The 10,696-nt window shown below is 33.2% G+C and overlaps 1 protein-coding gene across 4 annotated transcripts in view; it reads left to right on the top strand.

The window, feature by feature from the left end:
• The window catches only part of LOC106461505 (cytoplasmic polyadenylation element-binding protein 2-like), a 40,837-nt gene that overhangs the window by 5,667 nt on the left and 24,474 nt on the right, over positions 1 to 10,696 (top strand). For all 4 annotated transcript variants that reach the window (XR_002610995.1, XR_002610996.1, XM_022388483.1 and 1 more), the window contains exons 3-6: positions 1,042 to 1,227; positions 4,842 to 4,931; positions 5,372 to 5,490; positions 6,708 to 6,822. Coding sequence is in view for 2 of the 4 variants with exons in the window: in XM_022388483.1 (XP_022244191.1) it covers positions 1,042 to 1,227; positions 4,842 to 4,931; positions 5,372 to 5,490; positions 6,708 to 6,822 (510 nt within the window). In the remaining 2 variants the exon portion in view is untranslated. The remainder of the gene's footprint in view (positions 1 to 1,041; positions 1,228 to 4,841; positions 4,932 to 5,371; positions 5,491 to 6,707; positions 6,823 to 10,696) is intronic.

Here is a 10,696-nt window from a genome sequence, read left to right as displayed (position 1 = left end):
AGACCTTTATGTCAACAAGGTCGTTAAGAAGGACAAGGTGCAAAGCCCCGGGATGGTCTAAGCGCAAGGCCCCCGGTAGAAACAACCAGTTTGCACATTATTTCAGTTCAGGCCTATTACTTAGTAGGCAGTACTTTGCGAAAGTAGTGACCATTAATTAAAACCCAAATAACCAGAAGTCATGAACAAGAACAATGTTATGTATCTAACAGTGCGCGTGATATTAAACAATATCTGATTGAATATATAATTAAAGATTATTAAAAATATAATAACTGTTAGAACATTTCAACATGAAAGTTGTAAAACAATTTACTCGTCTGTCTACGCCAGCGAGAAAAAAAAAATCAGTCTAACTGTATTATAGGAATAGCTCTCAATATCTTGAATTCTTGTTGTTTTCATATTTATAATAAACAACATACCGCTAGAGTGGGCTGCGTTTTATCGTATTTTGTGCTGGTGTACGTGAACACACGTTATTCCTTGCTATTTTTATTTGTATTTTTCAACTGTTATACGTGGCTGGTATTTAACTTTTTTTCATAATTACATAGTTCTGGTACACAAATAGGGTCAAAATTGGGAAATTTGAAGAGTGGATAAATGTAATACGTCATAGAAGAATGGAAAAAAAGTCATTTAACTCAGTACGCTGAACACAGTACAATCCCACGCATCTGTCAGTTATTTTGTAGGCGGAACAATAGTAGATCATTGTGCTAATGCAATTCACTTCTGACCTTTCAGTAAGTGAAAAATATTGACAAACTAGACCTTGACATTTAATTTTTGGTCACATATTATTTTAACTATGTTTTTCACATTTTTAAACTTAATAAAGCTTGTTTGTTTTAATATATTTTCACCTTATCTTACAATATTCATAACTGTTGATTTGCCTTTAGCTGATAATAAATAAAAATATATATTTTAAAGAAAAAAACCAGAATTTGATATGTATAATTAGTAAACATCCTGCTGCCTGCTTTGCGTATTTTTCGTAGATCCCGTTAACCACAACATCTGTCTACATTTTAGGCAAGTCGCCGTTCTTTACTGGACTTGAAGAGAACCATCTTCTGGAAGATGGCCATCTGGATCAGATAGTCCCTTCCCTTAATTCTCCCATGCATTGCTCACCCAAGTCCCAAGGAAACTCTGAACCTGGGGAACGATATTCTCGCAAGGTATTTGTTGGTGGGCTTCCCCCGGACATTGATGAAGGTACGGAGAACCTTTCCTTATTGTCATCAGCCTAAATTGACAGAATACGTTCCAGTTAATAAGGTGTTATTTTTGCGATTGTTGCATCCAGGAGCTGTTCTGTGTTCGTAAAGATATCATGCACTTACTGTTTTGTTTTGAATGGTTTAATTTTCATTCGTTATTATTGTTAAAAAGAATAACGTTGTGACTCTTTAACAATTGCTTTAAAAGTTCTTTCTTAGATCGAAGATTATGGGTCTGTTATTTATTGTCAGTATCACAAATCACCTATATTTAGAAGTATAGAGAAAATTGGAATAACGATTAATTATGCATATATGTGTGTTTGGTATTTATTTATATATTTCATTTCCCTAATGCGAATTTCTATTAACAAAAATTTCTCATATTTAAATACTTACTTCTGATAACATATTCTAATAATGAAATACAATAAAATGGTTCTTCTAGAATGTCATCATAATGACATTAAGAATAACTTGTATTTTGCTGCTATTCTACTAGTATGTGTCTGTGGTGTAAATAAAATGGTTCTCCTAGAATGTCATCATAATGACATTAAGAATAACTTGTATTTTGCTGCTATTCTACTAGTATGTGTCTGTGGTGTAAATAAAATGGTTCTTCTAGAATGTCATCATAATGACATTAAGAATAACTTATATTTTGCTGCTATTCTACTAGTATGTGTCTTTGGTGTAAATAAAATGGATTACAGTTTCGTTGCTTTTATTTTTAAGGCCACAAGTACAAACCGAAGTTTGTATATATGTGTGTGTGTGTGTGTGTTCCGAAACAAAAAACTTTGTTATAATATTAAAACTGAAGATGAAAGTTGATGTCTTTAGTTAAACCAACAACTCTATTCTTCTCGTTCTTAACTGCTGTGAAGACGGTTTTTTTAAATAGCTGTAGGGTAATAAATAAAGATTACCGCGAAAAATATCTTCATTAGAGGTCATATCAGCATTTCATTTCAGTTAGAAATAAAAGAAAATACTGTGCTGTGTTTTAATGATTAGCATAAAAAGAATAAGCGACCGTGTGTATGTGTACATGCATATTCACAATTGTGTGAAAATAAATTTTATTTTGTCCCCTCTCTCCTGAAAACGTTCACGTCCCTAATTATATGACAGTGGTTGATGACAATTAAAGCTTCATTCGTATTCTGAACGTCACCCGGCTGTGACTGCTTGGAAAGCTGATGTGCTCTTAACGCAATAAAATTACTGAACAAGCAGCAGTTTTAATATAAATTTACAGTGTGTTAAACACTAGTAATTGAAGCACGGAACTCCAATGTATATGTGCAGATGATGACTTCTCATACAAGAAGGTTAAAGATAGCTCTGTCTTTTCTATATTTATCCATCAATATTGCTCTTGTAAAGATGAGTTTAAAAGGAGCTACATCTGTAGGATCAGATTTTGATTTAACGGAGAAAGTGCTAAACACCCAAATTAACTTATCTAATATTAGTGAATCCACGTGCGTGTATAAATATTACTTCTGTTTTCATTACTAATAATTATACGGACATTGTAATTATTAAGATTACCAATGCTAAAGCTTTTACCTTTTCGTAGTTTGATTTCAAATATCAAACACAAGCAGTAACGCTGTAATTCAGGTTCTACAATTAAAGATTTTGAGAAAAAAAACTTCTCTGAAATGCTTGACAAATTACTGGTATTATGTTGTGGTCAAACTTGACTTTTTTATTCATATGAAAATAGGAGATAATTTCGGGGCAGATTTTTACCTTTAATCTTGTATTGTAAATCTAACTTTACGTCGTTCAGATTTGTGAAGACTTTTAGCTGACGTAACTCTTTTTTTTTAACTATCATAGGCAGATGTGTCTCCCTCTGGAGCACTGCTGTGGACATATATATATAGGATACAATAATATATAACCGTTGATTTAGCCTTAAAAAAGTGCCATATTAACCACTCGTGATTTGGGAGTTTTGTAACACCATGATTAAATGGTATTATCATTGAAACTTCCATGAGTTTGCCAGGTTTTAGTTTAAGAAAAGTGATGAATTATTTTTTTATTGTGTATCTAAAAATATACCTGGCTCTGGAAGAGAGATGTTTATGTGTTGCAGTATTGAAACTGTGTATTTATGAGACGAAACGAAATACAGGTTGACAGAAAGTTAACTTAAGTTTTCAACGTTATTGCTATTATTTTAACTATCAGCAAACTTTCAGTAATACTTTCAGAAAGCTCTGTGTGCTTATTTACATTATAATGGGTGTCAGTCTGTAGTTGTTTTGACATTCAATTTTGAGAAGAAATGAACGAGTTTTTCTACAAGAAGTATGAATGTTTTTCATCTGGAAACTTTTTGTACTTTTACGTAGAGATTTGTAAGACTAGGGTGAGTATGTGCAATACTTCGTTGCAGTAAAAATGTATATATATATATTTTAACCTCAAAAATTAAACTGTTCCAAAAGAGGATTTCCAGGGTTCTGTATTTCTTCCAAAATACGTCGTCCTCTTGAAAAGAGAGAGAGAGAGAGAAAAGAGAAACTAGCCTCTTGTGTTAGAAGAACCTGATTTCATTAAGAGTACAGAGGTTTTTTTTTAACCAGGCTGGGACTAGCGTAATTACATTATCCGTACGGTGTGAGCGGGTTCAAAAGACGAGGAAAGATGGTTCTTCTTGTTCGATTAACTTTTTTGTTGTTGTTGTTGTCTCTTTTCTTTAGTTTTGTTCAGAACAAACTATTTCCTGAGTAGCTACTTCACTGAAATAAGGGTTATCCAACGTTCTGTGTTGCAATAAGAAAAGGCGAATATAAGACGATAAATCGTCTTAACTGAAAAACCTAATTATAATAACAGATCTGTAGGCTGTGTGATTACTTTTTAAACTCCGTACTCTTCCTGTCGGTCTGACAGTTCGCTTTATTTATGACATTTGAAAGATGAACATGGGAACGTACAAGTATGAAACGCCACGGAAACAATTAACTGATGGATCTACGTTTTGCAAGCGACTCACTTTTGTGGAATTTGTCTTGAAATATAAATGTTTGTAGGATTTTGTTTGATGTTTTTTTTTTTTTATTCTCTCCACCCCTGTGTCATTATATATATATGATATGAATGAATGACATCAGAAGAAATATTCAGAAAACTTATTGTGTTTCTGACAAACTTTTATTTCGTCTTGCAATGCCTCGCATAACATAAATGGCGCATAAGAACAATATTAAATGTTTTTTTTTTCCTAGCCCTTATTGGCAAAAACCGAAATGTTGAATCTGATTCTGTATGTAACTTGAAATATATCATAAAATAATGCAGCGTTGAGATTAATCTATTTAAATAATATAGCTATAATTCTGTGCTTGAAAGTAAGATTTTTTTATATAAAAAACAACACACGTTGATACAGAAAACAATTTATAGAAATAAGCCATGAGAGGATGACACCACTACAACTGCGAATCCAAAGTAGGCTTAGCGTGATTTTGCGCATTTTTTAAACTATCTACCTTTCTTGCTGTTTCAAAATAAATTTGAATTAAGATTTTACATTTGATTTATATGAACATTTTGATTCAACTTAAATTATTATTACTACAGAGGAAATTACAGCAAGTTTTAGACGATTTGGCCCTCTGGTGGTGGATTGGCCACACAAAGCAGAAAGCAAGTCTTACTTTCCACCTAAAGGTAATTGTGAAACTAGGTTATATTTGTGTATAGTGCCAGTAAATGATTTTTCTGAACGGAATATATAATGTGTCTTTGAGTTTAATACATCGTTATAATGTTGGTAATGAAGTAAAAATGATAAAGCTCCTTAAACGTTTAAATATTTTATGAAAAAATTCAAGCATATTTAAATGCGGAATAACGTTATTTACACTGAGATGATACTACTGGATCATAGTAACAACTTGCATAATCACATGTTACAGGCGTACCTTTCCTAAGATCATTAGTCACACTATGTTAACTGTGGTAGTTTGATTTGTTATCTTTTCAAACAGTAACTCCTGATGTAAAACTAAAACATTAAGTTTTTTAATGAACAGGTAACTCTTAAAAACAAAATACCAACAGCTGTTTGTAGAGAAGAGCTCGTGTTAAGTGGTTTCGGTTTTCAATAGGTTATGCGTTCTTGTTGTTCCAAGACGAGTCCTCTGTTCAGGCCCTGATTGACGCATGCATCCAGGAGGACGAGAAACTGTACCTCTGTGTTTCTAGTCCCACAATCAAAGATAAACCGGTAAGTTTAAAGTAAGCTACAAAAAAAGAGGGTGTCGTATTTTCTGAGACTAATATAGATAGCGAAATTTGGTTTAGTAATAAACAAACAAAAAAACGTATTTGCTAAGTAGAAATTACGTAAAGCAATTCTTTCAGTTGTTTCCGTAATTTGTAATAACACGGAATCATCAAAGGAAAAGAATGGCGACAAGACAACGTGACGGCCGAATATGCCACGTGGGGAGTTGCATTAATGGACTTGATTGGATGTTGATTATCAAACTGCATATAGAAATTAGATCGTTCATGTAGTCGTTCCGTTGTAGATGGCTTACGACAACTATCTCGTTATCTTTGTGTGGATTATAGGTATGCGTATACCTTTCCGTTGGTTTAGTTTTAATATTTACTATTTTTATTCTAACTGTTAATTTAATGCAGTGGACTTAGCTACATCTAGTGAATGTGTTGTCTTTGCGCACAATTATGAGTAGCAGTAAAATTATAAACAAAATCCGATAAGAAAAACATTTCTGAGTGAAGCGCTTATCTAAGAATCATTTAACTAAAGGAGTAGCTTGTGCTTAATAATAATAAGTAAATAGGGGGATATGTAGACGGATAACATGAAATAAAATGTTGTAATGGGAACCCAGTAGACAAAAACCAAGATGGGTAATTATTCGATTTTAATATTGTATTTGTAAGACACAAATAGTTGCATATGTTATTAGTATAGGATTCACAACGAAGAAACTGTTCATATTGTGAATTAACTATAATATGAACTTGTTGATGTTCATCCTCGTGAAAGAATTGATACATGTAAATCTAAGGTTTAATTGATTTAATTAGTTTTATCACATAATTTCAAAGTGTTTATGAATTCATTTTCGTTCGTTATTTATATGTATTGTTATGGTAAAGTCATTATGCCAATAATGACAAAATTCAAGGCTGAGAAAACGTCACGTGTTAACACTGCATTAGCAATATTTTCTGATAACAGAAATTGACATCTTTCCTTTTTCCCATCGGTATTCTCTACCGTGGCAGAAATGCACTAAGCACTAATATTCTGACTAGTCTGTTATCATACACATCACCGTCATATACCATGCACATGGAATTTATTTATCGACATGGGTTAAGCTGTCTTGGTTTTCATACTGTATTGTGTATTAGTAAAAATGATCTTGACAGCTCCTCAGATCTAAATATTCACTCTCTACATAGGTCCAGATCCGACCTTGGCGACTCAGTGATGCTGATTTTGTATTGGATGCCTCCATGCCGCTTGATCCCAGAAAAACTGTCTTTGTGGGTGGAGTTCCTCGCCCCTTGAAAGCTGGTAAGTTGTTTATCATTGATTCACGCTCTTTCTTGGAAGGGGGTAGTCACGCGAAGTCACAATATCGTCTGGAGCGCATGCATAGTGTTGTTGTTTAAATAATTTAGAGTTGCCCTTGGTAACCTTCCTTCTTCAGCGGAGAGAAAATATTTTGATGCGATTTTCTCCTGATGGATTATGTAGTAACATGAGACGAAGTTTCTTTATGGATAGTTGATTTAACAAGTTAGAACGAAGGGTATACCATAAAACACGGACTAAAGTTAAAATCCGCATTAAAAAGTTAAAATGTTTGTGATTCAATTTTTCCTTTTTACAGAACATATTGTGTTTTTTTTTCCCACCACGGAAAGAAAAATGGAAAATAAAAAGTTCCCTACATAAGTTATTACAGTTTGGAAAATAACATATCCTAAAGAAACGTATAATAATGGACACATTGAGTTTTGGACAAGAGAGATTATTGTGCACGTAGCTTGAAAATCTGTAACGAAGAAGTTCTGTACTTTGAATTAACATTAATTTCAGAATTGAGGAAAAGCGAGACCATTATAGGTTTCACAAGTACATTTATTACAACCATTGTTTCACCAGTAATGGCATCATCAGGTATAGTTTGTTTGTTTGTAATGAATTTCGCGCAAAGCTACACGTTTATTCAGTGTGTTATATATTTTGTGAGAAGGTTTTCGAATGTAGCTCATCTTAAGCCATTTATTTTTGTTGTTGTTGTCGTTTGGTACAGTATGTGGGTGTACTGATTTTAAATTTATGGCTTTAAATTTTTTAAATAGCAATGTATTAATTAACTTTGAAAACCTTTTCACAAACTATATATATAACACACTGAACAAAAAAACCTACAGACTGGCCTTCTACTCTTAAAACAACCTAGGAAAAATGTTGTGTAATAACAAAGACAGAATCGAAAAGTACAGCAACAATGGTGTATATATATAGGTCAAACAGGACGTTCCATAGAAACAAGAATTAAAGAACATTCTAGAAGCTGGAAATTAAGGAAAATTGATTCAACCTTTGCATCCCACCTTATTGAAACTTAACACCAATTTGATCCAGAAAAAAAAATGCAAAATTTTACATATCTGTGGAAAAGGTCTTAAAAACAAATCCAGAAAACGTTCTGAACGACTAAACCAACTTAAGCTCCTCCCCACTTCTTATCCTACTTGTCTCTAGGTGAATGTCAAGATCACTTCCTGTTCTTTCTTTAAACATATATATATAAACCCTGTTACAAAACAGTTCAGTCTGTTCCTATATATATATATATAAACCCTGTTACAAAACAGTTCAGTATGTACCTGATGATGCCATTACTGGTGAAACCATGATCGTAATAAATATATTTGTGAAACGTCCAATTGTCTTGTTTTTCCTCAGTTATGTGATTATGGAGTTTCACCAAGTACCGAAGGTTTCAAGTATCAATATATAAAACTAGTGTATAGCCCGTGAAAAATGACGGAGCAAGTACAAACCCCTCACCCCATAGTATACCCCAACCTTACATTTCATAGCTAACTGAAATAAAAAAAAATCGAAATCAAGCTTGAGCAACAAAGAGGTAAATTTTTTTGTGAGCCAATCAAAATTAAGTTTATTCATGAAATGAATTCGTGGCGTATTCATACAATAATTATTGATAAAAACCAGTTAGATTAACAACTTCTAATATATAAAAAAGCCAGTGCAATTTGGTAACACTGCGTTCCAACAATGGTTTTTATATCGTGTTGCTTAGCAACAGAAGTATAACCTAATATTGTTGTTAGTCTATGTACTGAAAGTATAAAATAGAATGTATATAGACAACAAAACTGGAAAAATATTTGTTGATTTTTTAATTTAGTCTCCGTAGATTAAAAGATTTCTTTTATTTAAAACGTTTGATATAATAGAAAATAGCTTAATTCAGAAACGGTTCAAGTTTAAAATTGAATCGATATTTTTACTTTCATGATAAATTTTATGTACTTGGCTGTAGGCTTGGTGATCCCACACTACGTCTTTACTTTGGGCTTATTATACCAACACTCGCTACACTTATAAGGTTTCACGGCACACACACACACACACACACTCTCACTCACGGTCTCTTTGCCACCCCCGTCACTAAAATCGTAACGAGCAGACAGTAATCGAACTATTCTATCTGGATAAACGCATTTTGGCTTTTATGACTCCTATTTCGTGAAATCAATCGTGACGTGACACACATTGGTTTTATATAGGTTAGATTAGTTTGTTAAAAGACGGGCAAGCCTTTCTTTCTAGTTGGTTTTTAAGATATCCTTGAGTAAATGTCCTTCAAATGATATCTGGCAAAAGTGAATTGATATTCACAGTGTGTTCCTTATTGTGTGTCGTTTACAAGAATGTTATAATAGCTGTAAACTGTCAATAGCAACCATGATACCAAGGACCTACTAGATTCCGGTGCACGTGATAGCATAATTTCATGAGTTTTCCTGGATGTGTGTACTTAGAATTGCTGTTGTAATCCCTAAACCACGTACAAGATGTGTTTTGAAATATCTATATATAAGCATATACAGTGAAATTAGCAAGAGCTAAATCAGGCACTAGATCCATTTCATATCTTATTAGCTAACTCTTCGTAATCCACCAGTATATATTACTAACCAACTTTGCGTAATGCACCAGTATATGTTATTATCCAACTTTTTGTAATGCATTATATACTGGTGCATTACAAAAAGTTGGATAATAACATATACTGGTGCATTACATAAAGCTGGCTAATAACATATACTGGTGCATTACCCAGAGTTGGCTAAAAATATATACAGGTCAGTCCGGTAGCTATGGTAATATATATAACATATACCGGTGCATTACCCAGATCTGGCTAATAACATACAACATATACCGGTGCATTACCCAGAGCTGGCTAATAACATATACCGGTGCATTACCCAGAGCTGGCTTATAACATATACCGGTGCATTACGCAGAGTTGGTTAGTAATATGTACTGGTGCATTACCCAGGGCTGGCTAATAACATATACTGGTGAATTACATAAAGTTGGATAATAACATATACTGGTGCGTTACCCAGAGCTGGCTAATAACATACACTGGTGCATTACAAAAAGTTGGATAATAACATATACTGGTGCATTACAAAAAGTTGGCTAATAACATATACTGGTGAATTACATAAAGTTGGATAATAACATATACTGGTGCATTACATAAAGTTGGCTAATAATACGGGTAGTTTTAATATCGGGTAAGCTATGTATCACTAGTGATTGTGTGAGTTTTGTTACGTGTAATAATTCTATTCTAACTCTTGTTTGTTGCTTGTCTGTGTTCTTCATTCGGATATCTATGGCTATTCGGTGATTCCCCAATAAGAAGTTAATATTAGTTTTATTATTATTATCTATAAAAATCGGCACTCTGTTCCCTCTACAGATTAAAATACTAACATGACCACCGTGGTAGTACCATACGTTGGAAACAGATTAAATTCATTACAGTTTTTATAGAGATATCCACAACTCTCTACGGTGTTTCAAGTTGTATCTCAAGATATTGTAATGATATAAATGTCATAAGTACATTTTAAAGCAGTTCATCTAGAGTGACTAGTGTTTGTTTGTTTTTGTCAAAATCAGTATTTTCACCACCGGATAAAGCTTTTTTTTCATTCTTAAGTTTTTTGTTATTTATCGCATCATGCCATTTAAAGGGTTCCTAAAACAAATTGTGTTCCCATCTAATGATGTCGTACAATTTCAAGATGTTTTACTCCATTTTCAAAGCGCTCGACTCACAATCTGAGGGTCGCGGGTTCGAATCCGCATACCACCAAACATGCTC

The sequence above is a fragment of the Limulus polyphemus genome, unplaced genomic scaffold (assembly GCF_000517525.1).
Source record: "Limulus polyphemus unplaced genomic scaffold, Limulus_polyphemus-2.1.2 Scaffold974, whole genome shotgun sequence".
In the NCBI taxonomy this organism is placed as follows: domain Eukaryota; kingdom Metazoa; phylum Arthropoda; class Merostomata; order Xiphosura; family Limulidae; genus Limulus; species Limulus polyphemus.
Note: the sequence above shows the minus strand (reverse complement) of the source record. Positions and strands in the feature narration are given on the sequence as shown.